Genomic DNA, 13,319 nt, shown 5'->3' with positions numbered 1-13,319 from the left:
CTGTTGGATATCTTCTGGCCTCTGTTGGATATCTTCTGGCCTCTGTTGGATATCTTCTGGCCTCTGTTGGATATCTTCTAGCCTCTGTTGGATATCTTCTGGCCTCTGTTGGATATCTTCTAGCCTCTGTTGGATATCTTCTAGCCTCTGTTGGATATCTTCCGGCCTCTGTTGGCAGCAGGGGTCCTCACTGCCCCCAATTAGAGGAATTTCCTAAAACTTGTTTACGCTTACTCCTAGATATGTCTATGGCCCTTGTTTCAACCCCCCTTTGATACTAGGATCAAAGACAGACACTATTTTGCTCTCATTCAATCAATCAGTCCATTTAAGGACTATAACCAATAAGAGATCATATTTTGTACCCCCAGAAACTTGTGTTGCTCTCAAACCCTTTTTACATTTGAATCTGACTTACAGGTAAAAAAAGGTTGGAGATCCTTGCCTTAATACCTCAAGCCTGGAAAAAGATGAAAATATCCAGCAGAGGGCAGAAGATATCTAACAGAGGCCAGAAGATATCTAACAGATGCCAGAAGAAATCCAGCAGAGGCTAGAAGATATCTAACAGAGGCCAGAAGATATCCAACAGAGGCCAGAAGATATCCAACAGAGACTAGAAGATATCCAACAGAGGCCAGAAGATATCCAACAGAGGCCAGAAGATATCTAACAGAGGCCAGAAGATATCTAACAGAGGCCAGAAGATATCCAACAGAAGCTAGAAGATATCCAACAGAGGCCAGAAGATATCTAACAGAGGCCAGAAGATATCTAACAGAGGCCAGAAGATATCCAACAGAAGCTAGAAGATATCCAACAGAGGCTAGAAGATACCTAACAGAGGCCAGAAGATATCCAACAGAGGCCTGAAGATATCCAACAGAGGCTAGAATATATCTAACAGAGGCCATAAGATATCTAACAGAGGCTAGAAGATATCTAACAGAGGCCAGAAGATATCCAACAGAGGCTAAAAGATATCATGTCTCGGCTCAGCTCCAGCGATTGTGGCCAAGTGAATATTCACAAAAAACATATTTATTTTCTTCTGCTCGTTTTTTCTAACCAGTCTAATTATCAAGTCTCTCTAATGTCTTCGGTCTAAAGGCCTTTGGCCAAATCTGGTGTACGTTTAATTAACCTGTGCTTCTCCCCAGATCAGACTGTAATCCCATGTTCTTTTAAATTCTGATACAAATCTGCATTCCGAAGCCCCAATTAAACCGCGGTCTGAGCATTTCATGACTTGAATGCAATTTCATTACTAGCAGGAAATTAAGAATGGGGGTGCGCTGTTTGATCCAATGACTTTCAAATACTTTCTACGTTCAAGCTATACAGGGCTGAAATACTGCCCATTTGTACAAGTACTGTTCTGCCCCCAATAAGGGGTAATTATATCTTGTTGGGATCAAGTACAGGTACTGTTTTATTATTACAGAGAAAAGGGAATCATTTAACCATTAAATAAACCCAATAGGGCTGTTCTGCCCCCAATAAGGGGTAATTATATCTTAGTTGGGATCAAGTACAGGTACTGTTTTATTATTACAGAGAAAAGGGAATCATTTAACCATGAAATAAACCCAATAGGGCTGTTCTGCCCCCAATAAGGGGTAATTATATCTTAGTTGGGATCAAGTACAGGTACTGTTTTATTATTACAGAGAAAAGGGAATCATTTAACCATGAAATAAACCCAATAGGGCTGTTCTGCCCCAATAAGGGGTAATTATATCTTAGTTGGGATCAAGTACAGGTACTGTTTTATTATTACAGAGAAAAGGGAATCATTTAACCATGAAATAAACCCAATAGGGCTGTTCTGCCCCAATAAGGGGTAATTATATCTTAGTTGGGATCAAGTACAGGTACTGTTTTATTATTACAGAGAAAAGGGAATCATTTAACCATTAAATAAACCCAATAGGGCTGTTCTGCCCCAATAAGGGGTAATTATATCTTAGTTGGGATCAAGTACAGGTACTGTTTTATTATTACAGAGAAAAGGGAATCATTTAACCATGAAATAAACCCAATAGGGCTGTTCTGCCCCCAATAAGGGGTAATTATATCTTAGTTGGGATCAAGTACAGGTACTGTTTTATTATTACAGAGAAAAGGGAATCATTTAACCATTAAATAAACCCAATAGGGCTGTTCTGCCCCCAATAAGGGGTAATTATATCTTAGTTGGGATCAAGTACAGGTACTGTTTTATTATTACAGAGAAAAAGGGAATCATTTAACCATTAAATAAACCCAATAGGGCTGTTCTGCCCCAATAAGGGGTAATTATATCTTAGTTGGGATCAAGTACAGGTACTGTTTTATTATTACAGAGAAAAGGAAATCAGTTTTAAAATTCTGAATTATTTGATTAAAATGGAGTCTATGGGAGACGTGCTTTCTAGATAACGGGTTTCCGGATAAGGGATGCCATGCTTTTATTAGAAATAACTTGTCATATGGGGGTACGAGGGGACAACATTATTCCTTTCTTCTCCTTCTGTTGGACACTTTCCATTTTCTCCTGATCCATTTCTGATTATCTAGATCCATTCTGGCCTGTCGTTTAAAGGGGATGTGCACGTAATGAAGTATATACTGCTCTAAGCAGCTTTCCAATGTATAATAAGGAAACATTTCCAATGGTTTTCAAGTTATTTGTAAATGTAATTCCAGTTTTCTAGGTGTGAATCCTAAAAAACAGTGTAGTAGATGTCAGGAATATGGGAGGAGGGGCAATATTCTTGATTAGGTTCTTGATTAAGTTCTTGATTAGGTTCTTGGTTAGGTTAATTGGCCGCTGTATTAAGAAGGGAGCGTAGATGATAAAAGCCTTTTTGCTGTGAGAATTCATAAAGGATGAGTTTTTGGACGGTTTCCGGGTATTATAAATATTTAATTTTGTTAATCAAGTTGAAGCTAAATTCATAACAACGTTCTTTATTAGAAATCTCATTAAACGATGACTAAAAGCAGTAGAACTCGAGTTCAACTTGCCTTGGAATAAGTGTTTTATTAAACTTTTAAAGAGCCGTATGGGAGTCAGCGCAGTGGTTGCTTCCAGGGAAGAATGAAAATAAATGGTGGAATATTTTCCCGTGTTTTCTCCTTGCAACGAAGAATTAAAAAGATCATGATGATATTTCCCTTTTTAACCTCTAGGGGGAGAGAGGGTCTCCGGGTCTCCCCGGGCAACCTGGAAGCAGGGGACCCCCTGGGATCGGAATTGATGGATCACAAGTAAGTGGTTTTCTGAATCACATAAATAAACTTTATTGTTTATTGGACTATATTAACATTTTCTTCCTCGCCATAGACACGTAACACGCTATATCTGATCATAATCTTCAATATGCAACGTTTTTATTGGATGTCAAGAATTCAAATTTGGTTAAAAAAATATATAAAACAGAACACGTTGAAAAATACCAATAATCTTTTGCCAAAATGAATAAAATAATGGGATTATTTCTTTACTTTACGCAATAATGGGGGTATGTCCCTGGGAAGATATAGGGGGGTTACTGTATGTAATAAAAGGCTCTAAGTTTGCCCAGGAGCAGTAACCCATAGCAACCAATCAGCAGGTAGCATTTTGTGGTCACTTGTTTAAAAGCAAACATAGTATTGGTTGCTATGGGTTACTGTTCCTGGGCAAATTTAGGGCCTTTTATTACATATGGGGGGTAAGATTTTTGCACACATAAACTAGTAATCAAAATGTTTAAGAAATCAATTTTATTCAAGTCTTTGAGTTTTTGAGTTTCTTCTTTATCTCAGACTTTTTTTTGGTCAAAAAATATGGTTTTTTGAGGTTTATCTTATGGAATTCCCCCCCCCCCCCAAAAAAAAATAGAGATAAAAATGAAATTGTGCTGACTAAAACCGGTCAAGACACCAGAGGAGTCAATGGGGACGTTATTTGCAACATTCAAGCTACATTTGTCCCGCTAACATTCCCCCTTGTCTCAATTATGCAAGTTTTTCCCCCAAAACTATAATTTTTAGAAATGTGCCCTGAAACATAGTAAATTTGGTAAATGTTACTGTTCATCATATAATGCTCATCAGCTCATTTAGTTTTATTTTGGGTCAAGTCCAAAAATATATATGATTCTACCTCCTTTACCCCCAAAGTACAATTAAACAGGGGGTTATTTTTGGCCGACCAGTAGTATAAGGATTCGTTATGACCAGGGCTGAACCTATTCGCTTTATTTCACATTAACAGATTCCAGTTTCATCATATAATGCTCATCAGCTCATTCACTTTTATTTTGGGTCAAGTCCAAAAATATATGATTCTACTTCCTTTACCCCCAAAGCACAATTAAAGAGGGGGTTATTTTTGGCTGACCAGTAGTATAAGGATTCGTTATGACCAGGGCTGAACCTATTCGCTTTATTTCACATTAACAGTTTCCAGTTTCATCATATAATGCTCATCAGCTCATTCACTTTTATTTTGGGTCAAGTCCAAAAATATATGATTCTACTTCCTTTACCCCCAAAGCACAATTAAACAGGGGGTTATTTTTGGTCGACCAGTAGTATAAGGATTGGTTATGACCAGGGCTGAACCTATTTGCTTTATTTCACATTAACAGTTTCCAGTTTCATCATATAATGCTCATCAGCTCATTCACTTTTATTTTGGGTCAAGTCCAAAAATATATGATTCTACTTCCTTTACCCTCAAAGCACAATTAAACAGGGGTTTATTTTTGGCCGACCAGTAGTATAAGGATTGGTTATGACCAGGTCTGAACCTATTCGCTTTATTCCACCTTAACAGATTCCAGGAGAGTGTGAAATCTCGAAATCAATTGATATTCCGTCTTTCAGACGAGCAGCATAAATTATTGGTTTGTTTACACTTTTTGTGTTCCCGCAGGGACCCGCCGGCCCTTCTGGAGAGAAAGGAGCTCAGGTGATTATTTGGAAGGAGAAATATAAATGAAATATCAATATTGTTCTCATGAAAAATGCCGAAGTCTGTAAACAGTTTACGTATTCCGCCGGCAGAGGTGCAACTTAATGGGGAAGAACGTCGAAGAATTGAGTGTTGGCACAATGGAGACATTGATATTCTGAGACAGTCTCGGCCCTCTTGCTCGTAGCTTCTCTTTCTGTTCTGCCTGTCGCTAAACTGATATTTAGAATCTAATTACCGGGGTCGGCATGGCACATTGTCTGTACTAATATGTAATAACTCTGTTCCATAGGGTGCAAGGGGAACTGCTGGACCTCCAGGTCCTCAGGGGCCACCTGGACAAGATGTAAGTATGGTGACCATTCTTATGTTATCTAGACAAAAGGAATTCTGGAAACTAATCCCTCAAAAGTGTTGAGGAGACCACCTCATACGTATACAAATGGGTCAAAGGGATTCTGGGAACAAATTCCTTAAGGCTCTTAGAAAAATGCCATTTACATGGGTTTATCCTATAGAAAAATGCCATTTACATGGGTTTATTCTATAGGCTAAAGCTCAGCCACTGGGAAACCAGGATAATAGCTGATCAGATTCCCAACTACAGACCAGTTTCACCCTTCTTGGGGTTAAGTAGAGCCCCTTGTACATATGAAAATAAACACAAAGAATTCTGGGAACTAATCCCAAACAGCTCCTAACTACAGACTGGTTTCACCCTTGTTGGGGTTGAGTAGAGCCCCTTGTACGTATGAAAATAAACACAAAGAATTCTGGGAACTAATCCCAAACAGCTCCAAGAAAAACCCACTTACATGGGTTTATCCTATAGACTAAAGCTCACCCACTGGGTTTTTGAAGCAAAAGCCGGGATAATAGCTGATCAGATTCCCAACTACAGACCAGATTCACCCTTCTTGGGGCTCATCAGTGTAGTGCAGGGTTTTCTGATCAGCTTAGGTAGAGCCAGGAGTGGGGATTCTTGAACAAGTCAAAAGGGTTGAGGAGACCGCCTCATATGTATACAAATAGGTCAAAGGGATTCTGGGAACAAATTCCTTAAGGCTCTTAGAAAAATGCCATTTCCATGGGTTTATCCTATAGACTAAAGCTCTCCCACTGGGTTTTTAAAGCAGAAGCCGGGATAATAGCTGGTCAGATTCCCAACTACAAACTGGTTTCACCCTTCTTGGGGTTGAGTAGAGCCCCTTGTACATATGAAAATAAACACAAAGAATTCTGGGACCAATCCCCAACAGCTCCAAGAAAAACCCACTTACATGGGTTTATCCTATAGGCTACAGCTCAGCCACTGGGTTTTAAAGCAAAAGCCGGGATAATAGCTGATCAGGGGTGTGGATCCACAATCAAATCAATAGCGGTCTCCTCAATCCTATTGATTTGTTTATGTTATCTAGTAAACTCTTAATGCTACTAACTAATTCCATATAATCATGGCATCCTTATAGATTCCTTTGACCCTTTTGGGAAGACCTTAGGCAGTCAATAAGCCTGTGTCCACTGAATGGGAAATACACTGAAGCCGAACTATAGATTTGTGAATGTTCCCATAGTAGGGTTACCACCTGTCCAGTTTTGACAGCCCGGTTTTCGGAAGGGTCCGGTTCAAAACTGCCTGCCTGGCTTTCCAAAATAAGAAAACCAGACAGGGTTCTCCAAGATTGATGCAGCAATTGGCCAATCACTGATCGCCATGCCATGTCCCCATTACGGATGGGGAAAGGTAGCAATCCTATCCCATAACCACCAGTCAAAGATTTGTTTTTAGGTTTCTGCCTGCAACAGACTGATGAAAGCTAATTCCTGATTGGTTGCTTGCATTGACTCCACTTTTTACCATAGACTTTTCTGGTGGTAGGTAGGGACTTCTTGGAAATACACTGGGGGGTCGTTTACTAGGTGCAGTGCAGGAAGCCTGGGTACCCTGTCCTAAAAGTAAAAAACATGTGTTGGGTTCATTATTAATAGGGTTTTTGATATTTTTTTTTTATTAATACAGATTAGAGGCACATTAATCTACTTATGAAAGATGCCATAAATAATGAATGTACTGCGATCCCAACCCCGCTCTGTGGTTTCTCAGATTAATTCATTCATTTGTGTTTTTTTTCTACAGGGTTTTCCAGGAAGCCCAGGGGAGAGAGGACTTCCCGGAGAGCCGGTACGTCTTTCCTTCTATTTTTAGCTCCGGTATCAGTGTAAAACTCTAGCTTTTTGGTAATTAATCAAATATGATATAGTATACTTTCCTACATGTAAAAATAGGATGTCCCTAATTACTCAAAAGTAAGTGTTTAGTAGAAAATAGATCAGAAATCTAGACCTGTTATTGTTAAATACACCTACGTTATTGACATTCTCGCCCTTAGCATATCTACCATGGAAGTCATGGTCGGACCGGTGGGCCCCGGCGGCCCAGACCTGACCCTTTCCGGCTCCCCCGCCTGACCGCTCCTCCCCTGACCCATTAAATTTATGCGACTGGGGGAGGACATTGGGTGGGGGGCCCTGCGGGGGGGGGGGGGCAGGGCAGCTGGGGTGGGAGCCCCGGTGGGCCCTTCACCCCCCCAGTCCAACCCTGATGGAAGTACAAGGAGTGTGTTTGGATGGAAGTACCCTGTTCGTGGGGGTAACACCAGGCTGACTTGGGCTGGAATTCAAAATAGGCCCTGGCACTCCAATCACATTGGATCTCCCTACCTTAAATCTGTTAATAAAACATTTAGACATTAAATAAACCCAATAGAATTATGTTGCCACCAATATAGATTCTATCTATGGATAGTATAGCTGGGTACCAGGTACCTTAATTATTACAGAAAAAAACTGAAATCATGTTTAAAAATAGAATTATTTACTAATAATGGACTTTATAGGAGATGGCCCTCCTGTAATTCAGGGCTTTGTGGATAACAGGTTTCAGGATAAGGGATCCCATACTTATACTAATTTCCACTGTTGTATGTTTTTTTATTGTGTTAAAGGGCCCGGCATCAGCACTTTCCCTAGGAGAGCTAAATCTGAAGGTAAGAACAGCCATATTTTAGCTCCAGTAACATGGATTTATACTGTAATATAGGGCTACAAAGGGATTGTGGGCAGAAGAGTTCTTTACATTGTTAGAGTAAAGGAAGGATCTTGGTTGTATAGTTACATATGTTACATAGTAGCTAAAGTTGAATAAAGTCCTCCATGAAAATTGGCTTGTTTCTCAAATAAATCCTTCTGGACTTCTATTTGATCCAGAGGTCGGCAAAAAAAAGTCCATATAAGACTTTATCATCCTACACCTGCCACATCTCATCATTTGAAAACTGGGACATTTTAGTCTTGCCCCTTTCTACTGGCCATGCCTTAATTCTCTTGACAATGCTGGGATGTTTAGTCTTGCCACTTTTTACTGACTATGTGTTACTTCTTTTGACCATCCTGGGATGTTAATCTTGCCCCTTTCTACTGACCATGACCTAATTCTCTTGACCATGCTGAGATGTTTTAGTCTTGCCCCTTTCTATTGACCATGCCCTAATTCTCTTGATCATGCTGAGATGTTTTAGTCTTTCTCCTTTCTACTGGCCATGTCCTAATTCTCTTGACCATGCTGGGATGTGTAGTCTTGCCCCTTTCTTCTGACCATGCCTTAATTCTCTTGACCATGCTGGTATGTTTTAGTCTTGCCACTTTCTACTGACCATGCCCTAATTCTCTTGACCATGCTGGTACGTTTTAGTCTTGCCCCTTTCTACTGACCATGCCCTAATTCTCTTGACCATGCTGAGATGTTTTAGTCTTGCCCCTTTCTACTGACCATGGCCTAATTCTCTTGACCACGCTGAGATGTTTTAGTCTTGCCCCTTTCTACTGGCCATGCCCTAATTCTCTTGACCATGCTGGTATGTTTTAGTCTTGCCCCTTTCTACTGGCCATGCCCTAATTCTCTTGACCATGCTGGTATGTTTTAGTCTTGCCCCCTTCTACTGCCCATGCCCTAATTCTCTTGACCATGCTGGGACGTTTTAGTCTTGCCCCTTTCTACTGACCATGGCCTAATTCTCTTGACCATGCTGGTATGTTTTAGTCTTGCCACTTTCTACTGACCATGCCCTAATTCTCTTGACCATGCTGGTACGTTTTAGTCTTGCCCCTTTCTACTGACCATGCCCTAATTCTCTTGACCATGCTGAGATGTTTTAGTCTTGCCCCTTTCTACTGACCATGGCCTAATTCTCTTGACCACGCTGAGATGTTTTAGTCTTGCCCCTTTCTACTGGCCATGCCCTAATTCTCTTGACCATGCTGGTATGTTTTAGTCTTGCCCCTTTCTACTGGCCATGCCCTAATTCTCTTGACCATGCTGGTATGTTTTAGTCTTGCCCCCTTCTACTGCCCATGCCCTAATTCTCTTGACCATGCTGGGACGTTTTAGTCTTGCTCCTTTCTACTGACCATGCCCTAATTCTCTTGACCTTGCTGGGATGTTTTAGTCTTGCCCCTTTCTACTGACCATGGCCTAATTCTCTTGACCATGCTGGGATGTTTTAGTCTTGCCACTTTCTACTGACCATGACCTAATTCTTTTGACCATGCTGGGACGTTTTAGTCTTGCCACTTTCTACTGACCATGCCCTAATTCTTTTGACCATGCTAGGATGTTTTAGTCTTGCCCCTTTCTACTGGCCTTGCCTTTCTTCTTTTGTATTCTTTTGGCCATGCTAGGATGTTTTAGTCTTGCCACTTTCTACTGACCATGCCCTAACTCTCTTGACCATTCCAGTCCCACCCTATTTGACACACCTCTTTCTGGATCTGAGACACTTTGATTCACTTTGATTCACTATGCACCAATACTTTTTTTTTCAGTATGAAATTATGGCCCAATGTTCTGCCACTACAGTTTTTTATTATAAGCTATAAAGGGTAACTAACCAGATCAGCTTTATTGACCCGAATATACAGTCAGCAACTGATCTTATTCTGATTTCTGCATTTAAAGGACATTTGCACAGACTGCCCACCGGGGCCCCCTGGGCTCCCTGGAATGCCAGGATTTAAAGGAGACAAAGGTCTGCGAGGATCCCCAGGAAGGGATGGCATTGATGGCAAAAAGGTAATAAACTAGTGACTTAGACTTTTCCTCTACTCCTCTCATTACATATAAAAATTTCCATGTGGTTGTTGATTTTATTGTCCTTACTTCTTTTATAGGGTGAACCTGGCATTATGGGTCCTCCAGGCCCAACAGGATTGGATGGAATGAAGGTGACCTAGTAGGAAAAATATATCAATTAAGTTATTAGAGTAGAAATACAGATGTTATTAATTGCCAGACGTTTGGAGAGAAGTTATTAGTAGAGGTTGAGCTGTTGCTAAAGAGAAGAAGTAGAACAGTAGAACAGTTACTGGACGAAGATTTCATTTTGATCAGTAAATAAGTCATTATATTGGTTGACTGAGCAGATTATTTGGCTGCGTCTGACATTAGCATGGAGTTGCTATGGCAGCCACCAACTTGGACAGTTGTTTGATATTTGCAGATTTAGAGCTTGTGTATGTCCATATCAAAGAAGATTCCAAGTTTCTGCCACGTGGGCTTGTCAGTGCCCCATATTTGTGCCAAGATATCACTGTGAGCACTTCATCCATCCATCAGGAGCAGCTCAATGAGAAGTCAGTATCAGTGTTGTTGTCCCACCTGGAGAGGTGGTAGAATGGGCCAACCCAATGCTCTAGTGGGGGGAAGCTTTATAAGAGGGAAGGTAGCCCCTAAAGTTTGCTTCATATGGACTTAATCATAGCATGTCCTACAGCAGATTGATCAAGTTCCGTCTTCAGTTAATGTACTGTTATAGCCCTATATTATTTGGGCTTAATATAGAAATATGATATAAATAGTATAATATTTTTGCGTTTAATGTTTTCTAATGTTTCCTGTTTTTAGGGGACTAAAGGAGAAAGAGGAGCTTATGGGGAATCGGGACAAAAAGGCGAACAGGTAAAGACATACATGGGAAAGGATCATTCTGGAAAAGTTGCATTAGGAGGAAGGGGTTAAATAGATAGAGGTTAAGAGGGAAGAGTTAGATGCAGATGAGAATTTGGAAAAAATATGGAAAATGGGAGCAGGAGTAGTAGGACAAGGTAGGTTAGAGAAGAAACAGGGGTGAAAACCTTCAGTTAGGGGCACATTTAGGGGCGAAACTAGGGGTAGGCAGAAGAGGCAGCTGCCTAGGGCGCAACCATTGGGGGGCGCCAGGCAGGAACCCCTCCTGCCTACCCCTAGTCTGCTCTCTTAGTCATTGCCCCGCCGCTTGTCATGCAGTGGGGGCAATGATCTATCGCGTTTCAAACCCCGCCCCCTTGACTGCGCATGCACGAAAGTAGGGGGGTGGGGGCGAGCTGGCTGACCGGGTTGCCTAGGGCGCCCGGTTGGCTTGGCCTGCCCCTGGGCACATTTACCAAAATTCGTTTTTTTCTGGTATTGAAAGTTGTATGGACCCGACATTACGGGAGTTATTTTCTGGGAAAAATTACGAAAAAAATCGAGTTCTGCTGAAAACCTTGCTTGTAAATCTCAAAATTATCTAGAAGTAAGAAAAATCTGACTTTATCTCATAATTGCTTAGTAAATGTGCTGTGTGTTGAAAGCCTCCCATAGGACTCAATGGCACCCTACAGACCCAACCCGGCGAAAAGATAGTCACGGTACCAGAGCTGGAATGAACAACAAAATTTTCATAGTAGTTACGAAAAGTATGACTTTTTTGTGGAATAACGAACGTACCACAAAAAAGTCATGAAATTTTAACGAAATTATCGTGCATATTTGAAATGTTCTATTAGTTAGAAAAAATACTAATTTTTCTCAATCGTGCTTTAATGAATAAGCCCCTTAAATTCCCAAATTTAAATTTCGATAAATAACCCTCTAATTATAAATGGCACGTGATAACTGTTCAAGAACAGCCGATACCTGTATTTAACCAAAGGGGGTGGTTTCCGGGTTTGCTTCATAAATACAGGTATTGGCTTTCTAATTGGTTGTTGAGTCTGTAACTGACGAGTGGGGATGGGCAGTACTGATACCGGCACCCCTGCAATTCATCATTATTTAGAACTATGTGATAACTATGGACTCTTTCTTGTGTCCCGCAGGGAATACCGGGAATGCCTGGCTTTATTGGACCCCCTGGTGTCGTTGGCCCACCGGTAAGTTTATTTATTTACAAAGGTTTCTATCATTTGTGCTGAAAACACCTTATCTTAGGCAGCGACGCCCCCTACTTGGGATTCAGTATGTAGTTCAGGAATGGGAATTTGCTGTTTATAAAATAAATACTGGGGGATCATTTATCTTCTGAGCACATAACAGACTTATTCTGACCCTGACTCATTTCGACAAGGCTCTAGTACCAACATCACTTCAAAATGCCCTTAATTTCCTGTGTCCGATTCTGACATCTCTTCAGTCATGTTTGCCAATTTTTAGTGTGAGGCAAAGACCCAATTGGTTAGATCACCAATGTCCACAGGGTCTCCAGCCTATTGAGCGGAGGTTCCTCCAACATGAAGGACTCTGTGGGCAAGTTGTTTGACTGGTCAGGTGTAGCTTTTGGGTACACACCTAATGACTAGGGCTCAGTAGCTTACCTTCAATCTTTAAAGGGGGTTAAGACTTAGAAAGACTCTATGGTTTTATCTAATGTTCAGCTTGAGGCAAAGACCCTATTGGCTAGAGCATCAACATCCACAGGGTCTCCAGCCTATTGACTTGAGGTTGCTCCTACATGAAGGACTCTGTGGGCAAGTTGTTTGACTGGTCAAGTGTAGCTTGTGGGTACACACCTAATGACTAGGGCTCAGTAGCTTACCTTCAGCTTTTAAAGGGGGATACGACTTATAAAGACTCTATGGTTTTATCTAATGTTGAGCTTGAGGCAAAGACCCAATTGGCTAGATCAGCAACGTCCACAGGGTCTCCAGCCTATTGACTTGAGGTTCCTCCCACATGAAGGACTCTGTGGGCAAGTAGTTTGAATGGTCAGGTGTAGATTTTGGGTACCCACCTAATGACTAGGGCTCAGTAGCTTACCTTCAGCTTTAAAAGGGGGATAAGACTTATAAAGACTCTACGGTTTTATCTAATGTTGAGCTTGAGGCAAAGACCCAGTTGGCTAGAGCATCAACATCCACAGAGTCTCCAGCCTATTGACCGGAGGTTCCTCCCTCATGAAGGACTCTGTGGGCAAGTTGTTTGACTGGTCAGGTGTAGCTTTTGGGTACCCACCTAATGACTAGGGCTCAGTAGCTTACCTTCAGCTTTTAAAGGGGGATACGACTTATAAAGACTCTATGG

At 41.2% G+C, this 13,319-nt stretch overlaps 1 protein-coding gene across 5 annotated transcripts in view; it reads left to right on the top strand.

Moving 5' to 3' along the window:
* The window catches only part of col22a1 (collagen, type XXII, alpha 1), a 173,101-nt gene that overhangs the window by 142,151 nt on the left and 17,631 nt on the right, over positions 1–13,319 (top strand). For all 5 annotated transcript variants that reach the window (XM_031903861.1, XM_031903862.1, XM_031903859.1 and 2 more), the window contains 9 exons: positions 3,175–3,252; positions 4,907–4,942; positions 5,238–5,291; positions 7,083–7,127; positions 7,951–7,992; positions 9,960–10,073; positions 10,172–10,225; positions 10,905–10,958; positions 12,119–12,172. In XM_031903861.1, coding sequence (XP_031759721.1) covers positions 3,175–3,252; positions 4,907–4,942; positions 5,238–5,291; positions 7,083–7,127; positions 7,951–7,992; positions 9,960–10,073; positions 10,172–10,225; positions 10,905–10,958; positions 12,119–12,172 — 531 coding nt within the window. The remainder of the gene's footprint in view (positions 1–3,174; positions 3,253–4,906; positions 4,943–5,237; positions 5,292–7,082; positions 7,128–7,950; positions 7,993–9,959; positions 10,074–10,171; positions 10,226–10,904; positions 10,959–12,118; positions 12,173–13,319) is intronic.

This window comes from Xenopus tropicalis, chromosome 6, assembly GCF_000004195.4.
Source record: "Xenopus tropicalis strain Nigerian chromosome 6, UCB_Xtro_10.0, whole genome shotgun sequence".
Taxonomy (NCBI): domain Eukaryota; kingdom Metazoa; phylum Chordata; class Amphibia; order Anura; family Pipidae; genus Xenopus; species Xenopus tropicalis.
Note: the sequence above shows the minus strand (reverse complement) of the source record. Positions and strands in the feature narration are given on the sequence as shown.